General features: G+C 35.4%; 1 protein-coding gene across 1 annotated transcript; it reads right to left on the bottom strand.

Moving 5' to 3' along the window:
• Positions 1-4,800: 4,800 nt before the first annotated feature.
• On the bottom strand, positions 4,801-21,402 carry LOC106065447 (mucin-2-like). Its single transcript, XM_013224271.2, has 6 exons — positions 21,125-21,402; positions 9,178-9,276; positions 8,344-8,658; positions 7,311-8,036; positions 5,850-6,044; positions 4,801-5,459 (listed from the first exon to the last, which is right to left on the bottom strand). The coding sequence occupies exons 1-6, from the start codon at positions 21,159-21,161 to the stop codon at positions 5,380-5,382; spliced, it is 1,452 nt and encodes a 483-aa protein (XP_013079725.2). The 5' UTR covers positions 21,162-21,402; the 3' UTR covers positions 4,801-5,379.
• Between the last annotated feature and the right edge of the window lie 3,479 nt (positions 21,403-24,881).

Here is a 24,881-nt window from a genome sequence, read left to right on the forward strand (position 1 = left end):
GAACAATAAAAACAACACAAGACACAGATATTTTACAAAGAGAATTAGATGAATTACAGAAATGGGAATCAAATTGGAGCATGTCTTTCCACCCAGAAAAATGTCAGTTGTTAAGAGTAACAAAAAAACTAAAACATATTAATTCCACTTATCTTATTCATGGCAAACCAGTAACACAGACTAAAAACGCAAAATACCTAGGTGTTATAATAAATGAAAAACTGTCATGGAATCCACATATTGATGAAACTACAAAAAAATCAAACAAAGCATTAGGATTTATTAAAAGAAATTTCTATAAATCAAATAAGAACATAAAACTAAAATGTTATTTAACCTTGGTTAGGCCAATAATAGAATATGCATCCTCTGTTTGGGACCCCTCAACTCAAGAAAACATTAAGAAACTAGAACAGACACAAAATAGAGCAGTGCGATTCATAACAAACGAATATTCACATTTGACTAGAGTAACACCTTTAGTAAAATCACTAAATTTAGAAAGCCTTCAGGACAGAAGGCTCAAAAGTAAAGTAGCAATAATACATAAAACACTGAACCATAATCTTCAAATACAAAAACAAAATTTAATAAAATACTCTGAAAGACACAAAAATAAAGGCACATTCCTCGTCCCATATGCTAGGACAAATTTGTACAAATACTCCTTCTTCCCTAGTGCTATTAGAGCATGGAATGGGTTGCCTGAGCTAGCCAGGAAAACCAGTGACTTGGCAGAATTTAAGTCATTGGTTAATATGCATGACTAAATGCATGACGCGTAGGACGTAATCATCTTCTTTTTTGAAGTAACGTCTGTATTATATAAGATAAGAAGAAGATAAGAGTCACAGCTAACAGAATTGAACACTAACAGGCCAACTAGTCAAAGCTAACAGAATTGAACACTAACAGGCCAACTAGTCACAGCTAACAGAATTGAACACTAACAGGCCTACTAGTCACAGCTAACAGAATTGAACACTAACAGGCCTACTAGTCAAAGCTAACAGAATTGAACACTAACAGGCCAACTAGTCACAGCTAACAGAATTGAACACTAATAGGCCAACTAGTCCCAGCTAACAAAATTGAACACTAACAGGCCAACTAGTCAAAGCTAACAGAATTGAACACTAACAGGCCTACTAGTCACAGCTAACAGAATTGAACACTACAGGCCTACTAGTCACAGCTAACAGAATTGAACACTAACAGGCCTACTAGTCCCAGCTAACAGAATTGAACACTAACAGGCCAACTAGTCACAGCTAACAGAATTGAACACTAACAGGCCTACTAGTCACAGCTAACAGAATTGAACACTAACAGGCCTACTAGTCCAAGCTAACAGAATTGAACACTAACAGGCCTACTAGTCAAAGCTAACAGAATTGAACACTAACAGGCCAACTAGTCACAGCTAACAGAATTGAACACTAACAGGCCAACTAGTCCCAGCTAACAGAATTGAACACTAACAGGCCTACTAGTCACAGCTAACAGAATTGAACACTAACAGGCCTACTAGTCACAGCTAACAGAATTGAACACTAACAGGCCAACTAGTCACAGCTAACAGAATTGAACACTAACAGGCCTACTAGTCAAAGCTAACAGAATTGAACACTAACAGGCCTACTAGTCCAAGCTAACAGAATTGAACACTACAGGCCAACTAGTCAAAGCTAACAAAATTGAACACTAACAGGCCTACTAGTCACAGCTAACAGAAGTGAACACTAACAGGCCAACTAGTCACAGCTAACAGAATTGAACACTAACAGGCCTACTAGTCAAAGCTAACAGAATTGAACACTAACAGGCCAACTAGTCAAAGCTAACAGAATTGAACACTAACAGGCCAACTAGTCAAAGCTAACAGAATTGAACACTAACAGGCCAACTAGTCAAAGCTAACAGAATTGAACACTAACAGGCCAACTAGTCACAGCTAACAGAATTGAACACTAACAGGCCAACTAGTCCCAGCTAACAGAATTGAACACTAACAGGCCAACTAGTCCCAGCTAACAGAATTGAACACTAACAGGCCTACTAGTCACAGCTAACAGAATTGAACACTAACAGGCCTACTAGTCACAGCTAACAGAATTGAACACTAACAGGCCTACTAGTCAAAGCTAACAGAATTGAACACTAACAGGCCAACTAGTCACAGCTAACAGAATTGAACACTAACAGGCCTACTAGTCAAAGCTAACAGAATTGAACACTAACAGGCCAACTAGTCACAGCTAACAGAATTGAATACTAACAGGCCAACTAGTCAAAGCTAACAGAATTGAACACTAACAGGCCAACTAGTCACAGCTAACAGAATTGAACACTAACAGGCCAACTAGTCCCAGCTAACAGAATTGAACACTAACAGGCCTACTAGTCACAGCTAACAGAATTGAACACTAACAGGCCTACTAGTCACAGCTAACAGAATTGAACACTAACAGGCCAACTAGTCACAGCTAACAGAATTGAACACTAACAGGCCTACTAGTCAAAGCTAACAGAATTGAACACTAACAGGCCTACTAGTCACAGGTAACAGAATTGAACACTAACAGGCCAACTAGTCAAAGCTAACAGAATTGAACACTAACAGGCCAACTAGTCAAAGCTAACAGAATTGAACACTAACAGGCCTACTAGTCACAGCTAACAGAATTGAACACTAACAGGCCAACTAGTCAAAGCTAACAGAATTGAACACTAACAGGCCAACTAGTCACAGCTAACAGAATTGAACACTAACAGGCCTACTAGTCACAGCTAACAGAATTGAACACTAACAGGCCTACTAGTCAAAGCTAACAGAATTGAACACTAACAGGCCTACTAGTCAAAGCTAACAGAATTGAACACTAACAGGCCAACTAGTCACAGCTAACAGAATTGAACACTAACAGGCCAACTAGTCACAGCTAACAGAATTGAACACTAACAGGCCTACTAGTCCAAGCTAACACGATTGACACCATTTGTAGAATAACAAAATATTCATAGCTATTATAAAACATTGTTCTTAGAAGAACACAGAACACTAGACTATAATATAATGACGAGCTCTTACAAAAAAAAAAAAAACTTTTAGAAAATATCCTTGAGACCGGTCAACCATTAAATGTATAATACACATTTAAATGCATTTAACACACAGTAACGTGGTTTATGGAATTGGAAGTCCAAAGCCTTGTGGTCTTTAGGGCAGACGATGTAAAGGTCATCTGATTCTGTGACCTACGGTTAACGAGGGTGTCTTGTGGCCAGCACAACGACAAACCGCCTTTACGTTTCCCCAACTAATGTCAGGTACCCATTAGAGCTGGGTGGACTCAGAGGAGCCCAAATATCCCGAAATAAAAATCCCAGGATTCGAACCCGGGACCACCGGTTTAGAAGCCAAGCTTTACCGATCAGTTTTACAAATGAATTTCTGACACCACAAGACAGCCTTTGATTTATGAAACTTTTAAATCTCAGCCCTAAACTAACTCAGCTATATAGGTCAGAGCAATATTGGCCTAAAATTAGAAACAAATAATCTTGTAGGCCTACATGTGGCTCTTACTTTATTTATGATCAAACAAAACATTCTGACTTCATTTCTAAATTTCAGTCATTGCCATGCTTTGGTTTAGGCGTTAACTTATCCTGATCACATCTATATTGATACCCAATATTAGGTAACAGTTGCCATCCGTTTAGCAAAAAAAAAAAAAATATTGAATGAGTAGCGGCCCTTGTTCACTGGCATTGAAATAGTTGATCCTAGAATATTAATAACCTTCTAACCCTTAAGCATATTTCTTTTATGACTAAAAGGAATAAAGAAAGACAAGGTTAAAGGTCATTATCAGCTGTTGTCTAAGCGCGGACAACATAAAAAAGAGGAGATTAAAGTGACACTTGATGTGGAGTGACACTTCCGCCTTGCAGGTGAATATATCACTCAACTGAAAACATCTATTTGGAAGCCATGAGCTTTTTCTGAGGACACATTTATTTAGAGATGTCGCGAGCAGCGGTTCACAGAATGTGTTTCTATGAGCCCTCAAACTCCTTAAAGGCTACTACATTTTAGAAATAGAACGAGAGGTCATTTTTACCTCTAAGTATGGATTTGAACCTACCGGTCTAGAATTATTCATCGAATATTTTCCCTTTCGAAAAAAATGAACGAAGTAAATATTGCTGTTTTCCATGTTTCGGATAGTCTGGAATGAAATATTTGAAGAGGGGGGGGGGGCGGTAGGCAGAATTTGAACTCTGGACCATCGAGACAGCAGTCCAGAGCGCTTACCACACGATCAGGCAACCATCAAATAGTATTTTATTAAGATATGTTTTCGAATTTTCCCCCTTAGTTATTGTAAATATTAACTTTATAAGTTTCATCTTGGCTGATCCTGTGCATTAGAAAATGTAACCAATTTTGTTTAAGACATAATTCTCATTTCATATTTATTACAAAGAATGCTTGTGAAGCGAATACCACTCCTCAGTTTTCTAGTAGGCCTATTCAGCTTTAAACTTCGTTTGCTGTCTGTTTGTTTCCTAGTATACATCACTTGTCATTGCACATAAATGTCTCCGGAATCAAACATTGACATATTGCAACGTTATTGTAATCCTATGTCTTTGTACAGAGGCTGTACAAGTGGACTAAAAAATAGAAAACAATTCAAGCTTGACTTCAAATGTGAAAACTTTGTGCATGGGCAGTACGTGCTCTTTCTCATTGGAATAGAAAACTATGGAAAGAAAAGCAACGCAAGTTAATATTTTTTTCAGACAAATTTCAAGTTGGCAATTTTATTAGACCTAGAAACTATTTCTGCTGAGAAGATAAAGATTATAAAATAAGTAAATCATTGCCATATGTCTGTTTTAGCTGTTTCACAAATATAGATTTACTTATTTATCAGATATTTTATCAATAGTAAAAAAAAGGTCACAGTATCAAACTACTTTAAAGTACTTGCGTGATGCGGTATTTCATTGATAGCCATTTATCATGCAAACGTTAGGATTGTGATAGAAAAAAACACACAAATCTATCTGTAAGCTAATACAGTTAAAGCAAAACAAATCTATCTGTAAGCTAATACAGTTAAAGCAAAACAAATCTATCTGTAAGCTAATACAGTTAAAGCAAAACAAATCTATCTGTAAGCTAATACAGTTAAAACAAAACAAATCTATCTGTAAGCTAATACAGTTAAAACAAATCATCTGTAAGCTAATACAGTTAAAACAAAACAAATCTATCTGTAAGCTTATACAATTAAAACAAAACAAATCTCTGTAAGCTTAAACAGTTCAACAAAACAAATCTAATTATGACATTGCTAAAGTTGTTTAGGAAATGACTGTCAACGGTGTTTCCAAATAACTTGCTCGTCTGAAGATGGACATCATTCCAGCCAGTTGGTCATTCACTGAAAGGAACAAGGAAATGAGTGGAATAACAAGAATGATAACGAGCACAATTACTCTGTTGCACTAAATGTTATTAAGAAATTTAGAGAGAAAAAAACTTAACAAATAAGCAACCAAAAACGAAGTTGTGCAGACGCCTAAATCATAAGAGACATTTAGAGAGAATGTAGAATTATATACACAATTATTGTATCTATGAAAATAATGTCTCTTTTAAAATTAGACACATTTCTCTAACTCATCTGATTAGATACAATTTTTATAACAAGTATAAAGATCATTAATTCAGGTGGCATCGTTTAAAATCTTAGTGTTACACCATTTGATATTAAAGTTGAAGGGAAACCCACTAGTTGTGTCTAGGGAATGTGGTCAGAACAATGTTTTACCTCCTGGAGGACAGCACACACAGTACACTCCAAATTTCTGTGAGTTGATGTACGGGAATGGGCACTTGCCTATGCAGTCAATAGGAGCTGTGGGCAATACTTCCAGCTCCAGCAACTCAGGCAGAAAGCGACATCCCATCTCGCGGGAAGCTTTGGTCTTAAACACATTCTCCACGTGATTGGAGATTAAACTTCCTGAAAGGGAAAAAGTTGAATGCCAACAACGTTATAGACATGTCTAGCTCAACAAAATAGCGAACTATCCAGTAAGGGAAGGGCCACAGTACTACTGCACAATGCAGGCGCTGCCCCAGTAAAGGTTTTTCTCAAAGCCATCTTTACTTTCGACCGTAACTTTTACCAAAGTTTTTTTTTTTCAAGAAGCTTAATTAATGTCTAAAATGTGGACAGTCTTGACCTTGTATCTTAAATAAATTTTGGCTAAGCAGGCCTATATTCTTTAAGTAAGCAGGCCTATATTCTTTAAGTTATAGAATCTATGTAGCCCAATGTAAAAACTTTGTGGAACAAGCACTGCCTTAGATAGAATATACATCAGCCATGAAATCCAACGACTTAGCAGAGTTTAAGTCATTGATTATCATGCATGACTAGATAAACACATGAAATGTGAGGGCGTAATTATCTTCTTTTTTGAAGTAACGTTTGTAATATATAAGATAAGAAGATAAGAAACTTTCATTTAGAACGGGCATTTTGTTGAACTATTTCTTTTATAACTTGATTGCCCAAGGTTGGAGTTCCACATATGTTTACAACAATGCAGAAATGTTTTAGTTCCTCATCACAGTAAACTCCAGCGTTTCCCAGTTTCGTCTCTGATGTTTCGATTTTAGTCGAATGTGTAGTTGACGATCAGGTCAGCAGTAACCATGACTACATCGGGGGAAACGTGCAATTGTACTCCATTAATCTATGATGTCTTCAATACATCTAATTCAAAGTAAAACATTTTTAACTGTAACAGAATTTTGTATTCTATTGTTCAGAAAGAAACACTGAACAAACATTTGAGGCTTAACTTGAATAGGCAAATAGTTTAGAAAAAAAACAAAACAAAAAAGAGCGGGAAAAAGCGATCATTTGGTAGAAAGTTTGACAACTAGAAACGATTTTGGATTCTTAAGGTTCAAACAACGGAACGGTGGAGACAATAGGGGCCTATGCTTATTCACGTGCAATTGTAGCTGATGGTATAAGAGAGAGAGGGAGGGAGATGGAGAGAGAGAGAGAATGTTTGAGAGTAAGAAGAGGGAAAGGATAAATTATCACAATCAAGTCAAAATTAAACTTTTTTTTTTACCTAATAAAACTGCAACATTTTGAATGACTAGCAACATAGGGGTTGGGGAAGTGGAAATTTTAAGCTTTAGTTATTCATTGGCAAGAGTTGTAGAAATCAGGCTAATGCAACTTTATGAAAATATAACAAAGTCCTACCCCCTTGTCCATCAGATGGATTGACTAAATTCAAAAGTGGATTAGGAACTGGCGGTTTCGTCGTCTGCTCTGGTGGTTTAGACACTCCAGTAGGCGAGGTCGGTCCAAACAATAATGTGTCGAAGATCATCTGTGTGGGGTCACCCGACACGTTTCCTGTGGCGTTGGATGAAGGAAACAAGTTTTTGAACTGTGGGAAAAACTCGGCAAGCTGTTGATCCAAAGACGCTGGTGGTGATGCCGTGGTGTTAGCCGTTGGCGAACTAGGAGTGGGGATTGGCAAGGATCCGCCAGAAGACGCTGACATCTGCGAATATAGTTTCATAATTTGTTCCGGCGTGAGTTGATTAGATGTGGCTGGGGCAGGCGTGGCGCTGTTTGTAATTTGATTATATTGTTGAAGAAGCTCAGCATAGCTGGGCGTTTTGGCGGTCAAAGATGAAGCGTACTGCTGAAGTAATGCGGACATGTCTGGCGTTGTGCCTCCCGTGGTGGGTGATGCTGCCGCTGTTGGAGTTTTTTGGCCCATGATGGCGGCGTATTGCTGCATCAGTGACGTCACACCCGCTGTTCCCGACGTGCTACTACCAGCACTAGGTGTAGGCGTATTTTGTCCCATGATGGCAGCATACTGTTGCATGAGGGCAGTCACGTCTGTTGATCCGCTTGTAGCGGTGGTTCCCGTTTTCAACATGGCCACGGGATCAGTTTGTCCAGAACCTGTAGCTGAATAGAACAAATATTATATATATTTAATTCATAAGAAGAACATGTTTCAACACGTTTCAAGATTGTCATGATTTTGTACCTAATTCATATCTTATGCTTTAATATTTCTTAGACCTTTTTTTTTGAACTGACACCGGTAACGACATCCGATTACTATAAACAATTAACAATACTGCTCAGTCAATTTAGAACTCTTACTGTCACAGATTGAACCCAGGTTACTCTAAGCCGTAAGTACTTAGAGAAGATGGAAATTAACGAAGCAAGTGAAGCCTTCCTTACAAAACAACACTCTTATAGTTACCACTTAATTGAGTGTAAGCCTTCATTACGTCCTGGGCTGATGTACTAGTAGGTGATAGAGCAGTGTTGATGCCAGCTGGCGGACTCATCGCCGGAGCCTGGTTGATGATGCTAAGGAGGGACTTGTAGAGGTCAGTGTTTGAAGTAGCAGGTGGATTGGCTTGTGGCTGATTGAGGGTGTTACTGCTGAATGAGTAGCTGGTCTGGTAGAGGTCTGGCAGTGGTGGTGGCGTTGTTGTAGGTGGTGAGGTTACATAGGAAGGCATGTTGGCTTTGTAACCTGTCCATAAGAAATTGATGGATGGATCACTCAGACCTGCAATACACAAACAAGCTTAGTGTTTCTGAAATAAACAATCATAAAAAAATGTTTCGTAGATTTGAAATTGATAAATGTATTAATCTCTTTTTTTTCTTAAAAAATATGATGAATTACGAGGCCTACAGAACTGAGCTATGTTCCATCTAATCCTTATCTTTTCTAGAATATACTAGATTAATAGGCTTGCCAGTGTCTATGGCACTTCACTGTAACCGTAGCTATATCCAAATATTGGGCATAAATAAAGAAAATTACATTTGATGATAATTTCTGCCCTCGAGTTAATATGGCATATTGTTTGCATATTGACCATTTCAGAAGAAACTGTTGGCCTACAAATCGTATTGTATGTCCCATGGACGTAAGATTGTGGGTATTAAAAGACTAAGTGAAAGAGAGAAAGTCTTAGAACACACCTAGATCAACTCTTTTTGATCATCTCTTTTTTTATTAACTATTTTTGATCAACTTTTTAAAATAATTATTTGGTCCAAATTTTAAAGATCTATTTACCCAAAATGTTAATATCTTGAATGGTCCGCCCTGTCTGCTGTGACAATGATTGTGCAAATCCTGGCCATAGCGGATCGTTTGGAACAGTTTGACCTACAACTGTAGAATGAAACAACAAATAATACAAATGTTACAAAACAAACTAAAAGGAAATAATGTTTTGTTTTTTAAATTTTGTTTCAAAGTGAATAGTGTTGGTCCCAGCAATGGATTTATCTAAAGCGTTTACATTTTTTTCTCCCGAATTTCTTGAATAGACTTTATATTTCCTTGAACTTCTCACTCTTCTTTTGTCTTTATTTTGACTTGATCAAGAGTTGGCTGCCAATACTGAACATTTCTACCATGACCTAAAAGACCCACCAGTAGGGTCAATACAATTAATGACCAAATAGGATTGGAAGCCAAAATGTTCTGACACGTATGTACTGTCAATAGTCCCTTATAAATGGGAAACATCAAAGTTTAGTTCTTCTGGTCAAAACACATTTAAATAAAATTGAAAAATAAAACAACAAACAAAAAAAGATAATGAAAAAAAAATGTTGGAAGTCACTTATGCGGATACGTCAGACATGACGTTTACAGACACACTCACAGACTCCCGTCGATGTAGTCAATACAAGAATAGAAAATAGATTAGACACACTCACACACTCCCGTCGATGTAGTCAATACAAGAATAGAAAATAGATTAGACACACTCACAGACTCCCGTCGATGTAGTCAATACAAGAATAGAAAATAGATTAGACACACACTCACAGACTCCCGTCGATGTAGTCAATACAAGAATAGAAAATAGATTAGACACACACTCACAGACTCCCGTCGATGTAGTCAATACAAGAATAGAAAATAGATTAGACACACACTCACAGACTCCCGTCGATGTAGTCAATACAAGAATAGAAAATAGATTAGACACACACTCACAGACTCCCGTCGATGTAGTCAATACAAGAATAGAAAATAGATTAGACACACACTCACAGACTCCCGTCGATGTAGTCAATACAAGAATAGAAAATAGATTAGACACACACTCACAGACTCCCGTCGATGTAGTCAATACAAGAATAGAAAATAGATTAGACACACACTCACAGACTCCCGTCGATGTAGTCAATACAAGAATAGAAAATAGATTAGACACACTCACACACTCCCGTCGATGTAGTCAATACAAGAATAGATCTAGATTAGACACACTCACACACTCCCGTCGATGTAGTCAATACAAGAATAGAAAATAGATTAGACACACTCACAGACTCCCGTCGATGTAGTCAATACAAGAATAGATCTAGATTAGACACACTCACAGACTCCCGTCGATGTAGTCAATACGAGAATAGATCTAGATTATAGGAAAATATCAAAAATGCTGTCGAAAATGTTGGATCTCTGTTGACCTCTTCTGTAATCATGTGGAATTTGCCCAAGTGGCAATTGTGCCGTTGCAATTGAATGCATGAACTTCCTTGTTTTTTAAAACAATTTTCTTAAAAATGATTTATAGTTTCGTGTATACAATATGAATTTTGTTTGTTGAGAAGACCATAAGTACCATTGGTATTTATAAACATACTTTGAACAATACCAAGACGAAAGTGAAATGAGACATTACAATCCTAAACATTTTGGTTGAAGAGTTAAGACCGTGACATAGACATATATATATAGACTGGACGATAAAGAACAAATTATTATCGGAAATATTTGGGAAAAGATAAGTGTGTAGATCCACATCACAAACCTATATATATTTGCCTATGTCTATGATTATAAAACAAAGACAAAATATTGGGAATATGGCAGTTTTGCACTTTTCAAAACTAAAAATCAAAGGTATATATTGGCTGAAATGTTAGTCCTAGAATTTTTAGCTCAATTGCCGCCATTTTTTTTTCACATAGATATAGTACATAAAACATATTGACTTCCCCCAAATAAAAATAACTTCCTACTTCCAGTCTATATTTATTTATGTCTATGGACCGTGATCATTGCTCTTGTCATGTAGTGTCAGAAATTCATTTGTAAAACTTACAATTCCTACTAATAGCTTGTATTCTCTTCATGGGTGGCATGTGGAAACTGGGTGGCATGTGGAAACTGGGTGGCATGAGGAAACTGGGTGGGCGGGTATTTTGATCATAGAAAGTTGACAGTTTATGTTTCTCTTTCCTTAAAACAAATACTAGCTAAATGAACCAGGAGTGAAAACGCTTGTTTGATCGTTTTAATTGTTCAAAATATAATCATCTTAAAAATTAAATTTGGCCTACGTCTTTTTATGTTGAACACAGTTTTAGCGCAAGAATTACTGCACTCGAAACAAAAAGTTGAATAAATAAATAGAAGTAGTTCTGCTGGAACATTTTGGCACTGTCATAAGTAGACGTAATAAGTTCCTATTCTATTCACGTGTCTTTGTAAACTCATTAATGGTAGGGCTTGTTTGTGCAAGCTCAGTTGTAAACCTCAACATCAACAGAAAGGAAACTGTTCTTCAATGGATTCCAGCGCACATTGAATTAGAAGACAATGAAAAAGCAGACACTCTGGTCAAAGATGGAATAAAGAACAAACAAATGAAAATTTCTCTCTACCCAGAAGAAACGATGAAAATAATAGAGAGTAGACTCAATGACAATTAAACCAGCTCACATCCCTATTACAAGAAAAAGGGCACCTATTAGAAGCTCGACATGATCAAAGCATCATTTTTTCGCCTCAGAACCGGACACAACAGAATGAGACATATGTTCTTGAAGCTAAAAGTCAGTACTAGCTAAATTCGCCCTTGTGGAGCATCACCAGAGAATTCTGACAATGTCCTTCAAAGCTGCATACTTTACCAAGACTCTGACCCTAAAATTCTCCTATAGAACAAAACTATATGGAGAACTGCCTGATCTGAAAACCACAGCTCAGTTCATCTCAGATATAGGATGACTGATCTGAACCACCCAACATGAAAAAGGAGAATGAAAAAGAATTGGAAAAACGTATTATTGGTTTTACATAACTTTAACATACAATGGTTCTACGACTGAAGGATGCCAACAACAATATTTTTGCACTAAAATATATTTTTAAAGACTAACCTTATTATAACAGTAACGTATCTAAAACTAATAATTTTAAAATGCACGGATTATTTCATATCGTACAAATGGTCAGAACCAAAGTGACTCATATTTACCATTAGCTCTATTATTCCAGTTCACTTTGACTTTCAACAAGGGCTCATCCCTCACGAGCAACCAAAGCCAGCAAAAGAAACTAAAAATTAGATTCAATATGTCAATATGTTTATTTTTTTAAGTGTTTTTGTGGATGTGAATGTTTATTTTCAGATCTTAAATGTAGACACTTTAGCATACCAAATTTTATTTATCTATTCTTTGAAAAGGTCTGGGAAAAGCTTGAAACTGACTGACGTTATTTGAGATTTTCACAATGAACTAAAATATATTCAATCACGCTTCACTGTTGCCAACTAAAACTAAAGAAAAAAATTGAGCTGTAATTTTAACAATATCTCATTGCGTGGCAGTTTTATCTTCGTATAAAATCTCCTTTATTTTCGCTAGTTAGTTGCCCCTTTGTTTTTAAATAGTTTTATTTCGTTGAGTGACATTAAAACATTTTGGCATTGATGGTCCATTGCTTCATTGGATAAAGGATTATCTGATAGGGAGAGAACAAACTGTAATAATAAATGGCTCTAAATCAACACCAATAACAGTAAACTCAGGTGTACCTCAAGGAACAGTCTTAGGTTTACTACTATCTTTAATTTACATAAAGGATTTACCAAATTGCGTTAGCTCAGGAACCAAAGTCAGAGTATTCGCAGACGATTGCATAATATATAGAACATTACAAACAACATAAGATACACACAATCTTACAAAGAGAATATTAGATGAATTACAGAAATTGGAATCAAATTGGAGCATGTCTTTCCACCCAGAAAAATGTAAGTTATTAAGAGTAACAAAAAAAGTATAACAAATTAATTACACTTATCTCATTCATGGTAAACCATTAACGCAGACTAAAAACGCCAAATACATAGGTGTTATAATAAATGAAAAACTGTCATGGAATCCCCATATTGATGAAACTATACAAAAAATCAAACAAAGCATTAGGGTTTATTAAAAGAAATTTCTATAAATCAAATAAGAACATAAAACTAAAATGTTTTTCAACCTTGGTTAGGCCAATAATAGAATATGCATCCTCTGTTTGGGACCCCTCAACTCAAGAAAACGTTAAGAAAGTGGAACAGACACAAAATAGAGCAGTGAGATTTATAACTAACGAATATTCACATTTGACTCGAGTAACACCTTTAGTAAAATCACTAAATTTAGAAAGGCTTCAGGAGAGAAGACTCTAAAGTAAAGTAGCAACACTGAACCATATTCTTCAAATACAAAAACAAAATCTAATAAAATACTCAGAAAGACACATATGCTAGGACAAATTTGTACAAATGCTCCTTTTTCCCTAGTGCTATTAGAGCCAGCCAGGAAAAAACTGACTTGGTTAATATGCATGACTAAATGCATGATGCATAGGACGTAATCATTTTCTTTTTGAAGTAACGTTTGTATTATATAAGATAAGAGGATAAGTGAAAATGTAATACTTTTTTGTATTGAAATTAGTTTGTGAAGAACTTATACAATTCCATTTGGCACTGCTACAAAGCTACACAAATGTTAGCATTTCAATTTGTGACACAAAACACATTTTGCTCATTCACAATTCTTATATAATTTACACCGGATACACCAAAAAGCTATTTTTAGTTTTCCACCATGTGTGAAAATCTCCAAAATGCGTCATGGCCACAACTTTTTTTTAAATAGCTCATCTTTCATGCTATAGTATGCTCAATGCGCTTTGGTCCAGTCTCTTCAGTGGACCAATGGGTTGAGAAGGGGGGTATCAAACGCAAGCCCCCTTGGTAGGTAGTCAAGTGGTGCCTCTCAGCCACACGTCCAACCTTGCTATGATCACCACAACAAACACCCAACAACTTTCCTTTTAGACACAGTACCAGGCGTAAGAATTAAAGGAAGACAAAAAAAAAAAGGTGAATAACATCAATAATTAGGCAATTTAATTCTTGGCTAATTTTCCAGGCTAGTAACTTTCCTATGAATTACATCATACAAACTTTCCTATGAATTACATCATACAAACTTTCTTATGAATTACATTATACAAACTTTCTTATGAATTACATCATACAAACTTTCCTATGAATTACATCATACAAACTTTCCTATGAATTACATCATACAAACTTTCTTATGAATTACATTATTCAAACTTTCTTATGAATTATATCATACAAACTTTCCTATGAATTACATCATACAAACTTTCTTATGAATTACATTATACAAACTTTCCTATGAATTACATCATACAAACTTTTCTATGAATTACATCATACAAACTTTTCTATGAATTACATCATACAAACTTTCTTATGAATTACATTATACAAACTTTCCTATGAATTACCTCATACAAACTTTTCTATGAATTACATCATACAAACTTTCCTATGAATTACATCATACAAACTTTTCTATGAATTACATCATACAAACTTTCCTATGAATTACATCATACAAACTTTTCTATGAATTACATCATACAAACTTTTCTATGAATTACATCATACAAACTTTTCTATGAATTACATCATACAAACTTTCCTATGAATTACATCATACAAACTTTTCTATGAATTACATCATACAAACTTTCCTATGAATTACATCATACAAACTTTTCTATGAATTACATCATACAAACTTTCCTATGAATTACATCATACAAACTTTCCTATGAATTACATCATACAAACTTTCCTATGAATTACATCATACAAACTTTCCTATGAATTACATCATACAAACTTTCCTATGAATTATATCATACAAACTTTTCTATGAATTACATTATACAATCTTTCCTATGAATTACATCATACAAACTTTCCTATGAATTACATTATACAAACTTTCCTGTGAATTACATCATACAAACTTTCTTATGAATTACATTATACAAACTTTCCTATGAATTACATCATACAAACTTTCCTATGAATTACATCATATAAACTTTCCTATGAAAGTTTTATTAGTCATAAAGAATATTTACAAGAATACATTTGTCAAAGGAATCTTGCTAAAATAGTTTGTTTTTTATTCCTAACTTTAGCTTTATCACAACAGTGTATCATGCTAGATATACAGATATACCATAATTCAATGTTTATTAGAAAGAAACATTTCATCATTTGGATCATTCCCCTTTCACTTATCCCTTAGTACGTTGGGGCACCATACATGATCTGTCAACCGTCTTTTTCCATTCCTCTGTCTTTCACTTTGAATCTCTTTCAGTGATAGGCGGCAAGGCCCGTCCTTTCATCGCTTTCTTTGTCTGCCTCGTTTTCTTTTACTGGTACTGTTCCCTGAAGGAAGTCTTTGCAAGCCCTGAGGAACTCTCAATATGGCAAAATAAGTTTTAAGTTTGCTTTTTTTTGTGATCGATCCTATTTCGAATTCACTCATTTGTGATACGGTCTTTGTGATACCTAGCATCCTTCTAAAGCATCTTCACCGAGGTGATACCTAGCATCCTTCTAAAGCATCTTGACCGAGGTGATACCTAGCATCCTTCTAAAGCATCTTGACCGAGGTGATACCTAGCATCCTTCTAAAGCATCTTGACCGAGGTGATACCTAGCATCCTTCTAAAGCATCTTGACCGAGGTGATACCTAACATCCTTCTAAAGCATCTTGACCGAGGTGATACCTAGCATCCTTCTAAAGCATCTTGACCGAGGTGATACCTAACATCCTTCTAAAGCATCTTGACCGAGGTGATACCTAGCATCCTTCTAAAGCATCTTGACCGAGGTGATACCTAGCATCCTTCTAAAGCATCTTGACCGAGGTGATACCTAACATCCTTCTAAAGCATCTTGACCGAGGTGATACCTAGCATCCTTCTAAAGCATCTTGACCGAGGTGATACCTAGCATCCTTCTAAAGCATCTTGACCGAGGTGATACCTAGCATCCTTCTAAAGCATCTTGACCGAGGTGATACCTAGCATCCTTCTAAAGCATCTTGACCGAGGTGATACCTAGCATCCTTCTAAAGCATCTTGACCGAGGTGATACCTAGCATCCTTCTAAAGCATCTTGACCGAGGAGCGCATCAGTCGGACATTTATGCCGAGGGCTAGGCCCATTTGATTGTCCCCAATGTTGAAGTACGCTGCACTAGTGCACTGGTCATAAAACTTCTGGATTATATTGATTCTGTTTTTCTTTTCTGAGGTTCTTAGAGCTGCTACACTTTCATACTGTAGTTTTTGTTCCATTTCTTGACATTTTCTCTAGCCACTTCTTTTGTCTTCTTCTTTATCAGAAGGCTGACATTTTTGTTTTCGTATTTTGGGTCGGTCATTTCCCCCCTCCCCCCATAAGTTCTAAATCAGTTGCTGCCCTTGTTTGCAACCAACACGTGTTATTTAAAAATAACAACACAATTAGATTAAAAGAATATAGACCTTTGAAGTAACCAACAGTAAAAAAGCCGGACATTTTCACAATTTAGGCAAATGGAGGAAACGACCCCAAAAAAGAGGACATGGCCTCCTTTTGCCGGACGTCTGGTAACCTCCGCAAAATACGCAACAGCTTATGTATTTCGTTTATCAATGTGAACAATATCCTGGTCCTTGTAGACTTTGGAGTCCAAGACATTAAATGTCGAACTGTCCAATAAAGGCAGACCCTACTACTTCTACCGCCAAACATAACCAACACTCTGTATGGCAGTGTCATTTCAGGTTTCAAATAAATATAATTATTGCTTTTCATTCCTCATAAGTGTTGTAGACGGTCGTTGACTTGTAGCACCAAACTGCTGGTAGACAACTAAAACCGCTGTAGGCGTAGTATATCTGAACTTATAACAACTTGAAAGAACTTGAAAGAACTTGAAAGAACTTATAACAACTTGAAAGAACTTGAAAGAACTTATAACAACTTGAAAGAACTTGAAAGAACTTATAACAACTTGAAAGAACTTGAAAGAACTTATAACAACTTGAAAGAACTTAAAAGAACTTATAACAACTTGAAAGAACTTGAAAGAACTTCTTTGTGAACAAGACTGTAAATAACGTTTAGTACAATAGAGACAGAAATCAAATTGAGAGAGAATGAAATCAATGTAGTAGACTTTAGTCATAATATAAAATGGTCCTCTAACTTTAGTAATAATATAAAATGGTCTTTTAACTTTAGTAATAATAAAAATTTGGTCTTCTAACTTTAGTAATAATATAAAATGGTCTTCTAACTTTAGTAATAATATAAAATGGTCTTCTAACTTTAGTAATAATAAAAATTTGGTCTTCTTACTTTAGTAATAATATAAAATGGTCTTCTAACTTTAGTAATAATACAAAATGAAATTTTAGAAATGTTAATATTTCAAATCTGTCATTTAATGCTTTTATTGTTGTATCAAATTTGTATCAAGTAAACGACAGATTCAAATTGTTCTCAGGGTCATTGACACTTTCATCATAATACTTGTCATCAAATATACATTTTCTTTTTCTGATCCGAGATCTTTCTGACCGCAGAAATAACAGAAGCCATTTTCTTTTTTTTTTTGCTTCTATGATAATAGTAGAAAATGTATTTTATCTGATTTTAGGTCTATGAAATATCTTGAACTTTTTCACATTCTTCCAAGGCTGATAAAATATTAAATTAAGACTGTTTTCACGATATACTCACGCTTTTGATTCGATTTGATAAATAAAAACAGAACAAACAAATTTAAAATTGAGAGACTATTGGCAACAGCTCTACTGTTTGTGTCTTTCGCAATGTCTTCGTGTATTTTACCACCAATTATCATACATTTCACCACCAATATATCAAAGATTTCATGACCAATGTATCATTCATTTCAGCAGGGGCGGACTGACTATATGGGCATTCGGGCAAATGTCCGGTGGGCCGGTACCCAAATGGGCCAATAGAGCCACCTAAAGGGCCTCATGGATGTCATTATGACACGTGTTAAATTAAAGCTTTATAATATTCTCTTAAAGAAGTGACTTTTGAGCGTCGTGTTCAAAAAATCTATTCTAGTGTAATCATAATTTAATCAATTACATTTTCCATGTACTAGCCTACATCCGTAGGGAAAAGTTGCGGTGGCTGCGTGGTAAAGCGCTTGGCGTCCGAATCCTGGTGAAGACTGGATTTTGATTTCGGAACCCATCTAGCTCTAATGGGTACCTAACATTGGTTGGGGGGGGGGAAGTGAAGGCAGTTGGTCGTTGCTGGCCATATGAGGTCTATATGTGAAACAACATGAGGTCTATATGTGAAACAACATGAGGTCTATATGTGAAACAACATGAGGTCTATATGTGAGCTTGCGCTCCCAGAGCTAGTTTTATATGCAATTTTAGCTATTTTTTAAATGTATTTTTGTTGTATAGATTAGAGCTATTTTTATATATTTTATTTTTATAGGTTAGTGTCAGATTTTATAATTGTACTTCCGCATATTTATATAGGTTAGTGCGGGATAGTATAAAAGGGATGTACTACATGCTGTCTTAAAACACAGTTGAGTGTACATTTGACCAGTGGTCAGTACCATATCTGTCTGTGTGACAGATGAAAATCTTTGTGGTCTGTCGTCTAATTATATTTTTATTCCTGTACCTGGGACGGCCTGTAAGTGTAGAAATATTTTATATTTTTTACTAGATCTATACTATGTGTAAGGTAGTTATTTTATTTTCTACTTGGACTATTTGTCATAATAGTTGGCAACATGCTGTATTGAAGATGGCGGCGTCCATCAGTCCTAATAGAATATAATATAGTTTTGCATTTATGTATTGCAGGCTATTGTTACTGCTTTTAGCTGCTTTTAGCTGCTGTTTTAAACTGCTTTTAGCTGCTGCAATTACTCTGCTGAAATAGCTGCTGCTTATAACTGCTGTTGTAGATCTATTCTAATTCTAGGGAATCTATTGTTATTTTGTAATTTTGTTTCTGCTATAAACAGCTATTGATTATAGATCTAGTATTGTTATTGTTGCTGTAGATCCAGACTAGTGTTATTTTGTTTCTGTAGTCGTAGTGACTAGTGTAGGATATTGTAGATCTAGACTAGTTTATTGTAGTTTGTTTGTCGATCTAGGTCTAGGGTAGTAGTTGTACTGATTTAGTTAGATAGTTGGTTTGGTTAGATTGTTGGTGTTTGTAGTGGTGTAGATTTAGAGGGTTTTAGTTAGTTGACGGGTTCAGTAGTAGTGATTAGTCAAGTTAGTGTATATATTATATTTTATTATTGATTTATTTTTGTATGTAAATAAAGTTTCTTTTTGTTTTATTTATCGTAAACTAAAGTTTGTTATCTTGTTTTCATTTAGTTAAATTAGTATAGTTAGTTGTCTGGTTACTTAGGTGACTCTAGCCCCTTGGTCACCATACCGAGGTGCACAGATTGAGCCAACCCAGTAGCGCAAACATCTGCCTACTGTTGGTAAATTTTAATGTTGAGCAGAGAATAGGTCCTCTCCCACTCGCGCCTGCCTGACCTGCTCACATATATGTGAAGCAACATGAGGTCTATATGTGAAACAACATGAGGTCTATATGTGAAGCAACATGAGGTCTATATGTGAAGCAACATGAGGTCTATATGTGAAGCAACATGAGGTCTATATGTGAAGCAACATGAAGTCTATATGTGAAGCAACATGAAGTCTATATGTGAAGCAACATGAGGTCTATATGTGAAGCAACATGAAGTCTATATGTGAAGCAACATGAGGTCTATATGTGAAGCAACATGAGGTCTATATGTGAAGCAACATGAAGTCTATATGTGAAGCAACATGAGGTCTATATGTGAAGCAACATGAGGTCTATATGTGAAGCAACATGAGGTCTATATGTGAAGCAACATGAGGTCTATATGTGAAACAACATGAGGTCTATATGTGAAGCAACATGAGGTCTATATGTGAGGTCTATATGTGAAGCAACATGAGGTCTATATGTGAAGCAACATGAAGTCTATATGTGAAGCAACATGAGGTCTATATGTGAAGCAACGTGATGTCTATATGTGAAGCAACATGATGTCTATATGTGAAGCAACATGAGGTCTATATGTGAAGCAACATGAGGTCTATATGTGAAGCAACATGATGTCTATATGTGAAGCAACATGAGGTCTATATGTGAAGCAACGTGAGGTCTATATGATCTTAGCGATTTTCTGATTTTATATCAATTTGATATACGATTTATGGGCCGGATTGTAAAGAAATGACACTCAGTCCGCCCCTGCTTCAGTGATTTGTGTTTTAAGAGGAAGTATTACCTCTATTCCCCTGGAATAATTCTCGTAGTTCTCGTCTCCTTACCCTCTGAGATCTTTGAGTTGTCCACTTGTGTTTGTTATCATGGAAACATACCGAACATGTTCATGATGTGCCCAAGAAACAGAACCAATATTTCATCTAGATAAAATTATAAAACTAATTGTTTTCCTGATTAAATTATTATTTTAGAAAAAGGTGCCCCTGTTATTAATTTTTTGTCCACCCCGAACTTACCCGCATGAATGAAATGCATACATTAGACCAAAGGTCGCGACGACAATTCATAAATTTGAGGATTGCCTCAGAAACAAAACGATTATGCGTGTTCTGGTTAGGATGTTGATTGATCTGACTTTTTTCCTGTTATATATATATACACACACATACATAGGTCTTAGGATCCATGCATAGAATTTAAAAAAAAAACATCAAAATGTAATTTTTTGTTGAACTCACCAACACTTAAAGCTGTCAAAAGAAAAACTAACTCCATAGTTAATCGAATATGAACAAGTCAAGGTGTCATATCATAAATATCCTCTGTCACTCACAACTGACTCTGCCAACTACTGACACAACAGTCGGGCACCTGGAGTTTTAATTAAAAGCAAATTAGTTTAATTTATTTGGGTCAACTGGTTGGAGACACAAGACTGTTTCATGGGCGCTCCGTGTGAAGAGAACCCACCCAGATTATAGTGTGTCCTCGCTTCCATTCAATCATACTTCCCCTCCCTGCCCCACTCTCACCTTTTCCTCCCTGGTGTAGGCCTATTACATCTTACTTTACTCTCTGGCTTAACATCTAACGAAAACTTTTCGTTTCAACAACGTCTACGGTATTAATAGAACCGCTTGTGTCGCTTTGTTTCAGCCAGTTTTATTTTAGCTCTCGCCATGTCAAGAAAACGTGACATACTTTAACACTAATACATTTTTGTGCTCGTTACTTGGACAAAATAAAAAGTAGATGCTGGCAGACAGCGTAAAAATTTTTATTTATTAAATGTGTTCACACTTTTACATCCAGACCAGGTTTTCTCAGTACGCGACTTTTTGGTGCTGCAGTTCTGTGGTACTGGCGTAATGAATATGCTTTTACTTTAGCTAAATCTCAGAACACAATTCTTGTACAAGATAAAACCTTTTATTGATCTATTCCATATTAACAAGGGACTCACTTCTTCCACTTGCGATAAAAACTGAAAAGCAGACCAGTGGCGTCACTAGGGTGGGTGTCACCCGCTGCGGTAAGATCAGGGTGTATATTCCAGCAAAGAATGAAAATCTGTAAATTCCAGCAAAGAAAGAAGATCTGTAAATTGCAGCACAGAAAGAAGATCTGTAAATTCCAGCAAAGAAAGAAGATGTGTGCAAAGTATAAGGGGCACTGAAGTTCTCGCGATAATATGTAAAACTACTTATTAACAGTTGTTTTAAACTATGTTCAACTTATATGCATACTTAAGAGATTTTTTTTTCTCTTTAAAAAAAAAGAAAACTTTTTGTGTAAATGTAGTAGTTAGTATGACAGAACTTACAGAACTTAGCAATACAAATGTAATAAAAAAAACTTTTTTGACAAAAATCTAAAACCATTTGCATAAATATGTTAAAATATGGCGTCTATTTTCCCTTCTAAAGAGTCTCCCGTGTTTATTACTATTAATAGTGAATAGTTGTAAAAGTGGTTGTATTTTTGTGAAACAACTGCTTGCATAAGTGATTTAAAAAATTAGATTTTTCACTTTCAGAATGGAAAAAGTAGCCGTTGCATCAGAACTTTGAATGGTCTAAAATATTATGGTGCCAGATTTTCACTAACTTTTCTAGTTTACGAGATCTAAACGGGACGGACCGACGGAAGGACAGACATTCCACACAAAACCATAAGCGTCTTTTCCCCTTTCGGGGGCCGCTAATAAAATGCAAAAAAAAATATTTTTTATATACGGGGAAAAATGCACAACTACTATCATATCTTTCAATACTTCAAGATCTGTTTCCCTTTACCTATGTGAAACAGAATTTATGAATCACCACTGATAAATGAGCTAACTTTTGGTTTAGTATAAAATTCTTCGACAATGAATAATAGTGCAAAGTTTTAGCTTGAATCGAGAATGGGAAGAGGAAGAATTAACGTGTACAAGATTTGTACCCAACAAAGAGAGTGAGTTGGTACAAGCTTGGCAACTTTATAATGGCGTAATATTTAATGTAAAAACAAATTTCGGACACTCATTTGGGGGATCCGCTGAAGTGGGAGCCCGTAGCCACTGGTGGCTGAGTGGTTAGGCAAGTGAAACAGATTACACCACCTGTTCTATAGATAGGTCTGAAAGTTGTACTATAATATTAAACTACATTTCTGATTGATTCATAGTTTGATTCAAATGATTGTGTTAGGTTTCAACTAGATCCTAGAAATGGGTGTGGGAGAATGAGAAATAAAGTGTGTACACACATTGTAGTGCCCAGTTCATCTCTAAGCCTTGTAGGGATATATAAAACATTGTTGAAAAATGCTTATTTATTATTGAAACACAAGTTAGGCCCCTACAGTTTTCTGTTCCTTTTGAATAATATATTTCAATTTTTTTCTAGGTTAGAGCTTACTTCAAAATATATTTTTTTTTGCTCATACGGTATTTTAAAAAATATATAAATTAGAAAGAAAATGTTTATAAGCTTGATATTGTAAACGCAGTCCAGACAAAAATATGCTTTAAATTAGAAAATCGTTTATTTTTCTTCAATTTTAAAAATTAAATACAGTAGAGAAGTGCCCCATCCTACTTTGAATGTGACGTAAATCTAGTAGTACATTTGGAGTTCATAAGAAAGACACCGGGAGAGACGAAGTCTGATATTCAGGACTTTGGTTTTTAGAACTGAAAAGTAAACGTTTTAAGATGCTGACAGTTACAGATGGGTAAGACAAGAGGATATTGACAAGATAGATAGATAGATAGATAGATAGATAGATAGATAGATAGATAGATAGATAGATAGATAGATAGATAGATAAATAGACAGATAGATAGATAGATAGAGATTTATAGTTCTATTGGATTCGTTTGTGTGTGTGTTGAATAAAGACTATTTTTTTTCTCATATTAAAAATGAGGTAAACATTCCCTCGTGAAAATGTTTAAAAATTATCACACTTTAAATAAAAAAAAAGTAATAAATTATAATTTGTATTTGCCTTTATAAAAATTACAATCTAGCCTTTCACATCATTACATAATTTTTACATAAATTAGCATATAAGTATGTTGGCCTATCTGTTTTGTATTCTATTAGGTCCTATTATTATTCTTGTAATACGCGTTCAGTAGACTCCATTATGAATTATTTACCACTCTCCAGAAGATGTAAGCCTACCTGCTTGAAAATAATATAGAAAATAGACATTAGCATAACATAACATTTCATACGATAAGAGTGTCTTTTTTTTAAAGTCTGCTTCTTGGTCTATTTTAAGACAACATTTCATCCTCTTACCCGCTCTCCAAATTTGAAGTCTGATTTATAACATGTTTTTCTTTTCCAAAGAGAAAGTACAACGTCAAGTAGTGACGTCATTACTGGTAAGCATTCCAACAAATGAGCTCACTTTTTAATTCAATAATATATTATAACTTTATAAATAACTTGCGGTACACACTGGCTACGCCCATTGATTTGTTCTCACGCTTTATAATGTTTATTATGGCCGAAACACCCTTTCATTATTTTTTTATTTATTTTAATAAACCAAACATACTTTTTTTTATAGCCCCTTAATTAGTGTATCTCTTACTATGAAATTTAACGTCCCGCTCTCTCTTCTCTCTCTCTCTCTCTCTGGAAGCCCTTTTTTTTCCTGCGCTTTGTAATTTCTCCCACATAGACTTTTGAGCCGCCTTATAATGCACCCCCGCCACATACACTCTCTCATTATACTCATATTAAGCCCGTTAATTTTAGTAGCACTTTGACTTATCCCTCCTACCACTCCTACACCCTGCCACCAACAAGAAGTTCGTCCTTCGACCACATTCCCGTTCCCATTTCTGCATTTCTCTTGGTAGTTTGTTCTCTAAATAAAAATAAATATTAATTTGACCCCATTTGAATGTAGCGAAATGACAACAGATCTAGATTTATCTTTTCGATGCTATAAGAATTAGTTGTAATTTTTATGACAGTGTTACAAAGTACCATT

Source organism: Biomphalaria glabrata, chromosome 5, assembly GCF_947242115.1.
Source record: "Biomphalaria glabrata chromosome 5, xgBioGlab47.1, whole genome shotgun sequence".
NCBI lineage: Eukaryota > Metazoa > Mollusca > Gastropoda > Planorbidae > Biomphalaria > Biomphalaria glabrata.

Bases quoted from the DNA above. Each gene is read 5' to 3' on its own strand.
- LOC106065447 (XM_013224271.2), bottom strand. From the start codon at position 21,161: ATGGAGTTAGTTTTTCTTTTGACAGCTTTAAGTGTTG. The intron at 9,277-21,124 runs GTGAGTTCAACA...TTCATTCTACAG, and splicing joins TTTGACAGCTTTAAGTGTTG to TTGTAGGTCAAACTGTTCCA. The intron at 6,045-7,310 runs GTAGGACTTTGT...TTTCCCTTTCAG, and splicing joins TCCATCTGATGGACAAGGGG to GAAGTTTAATCTCCAATCAC.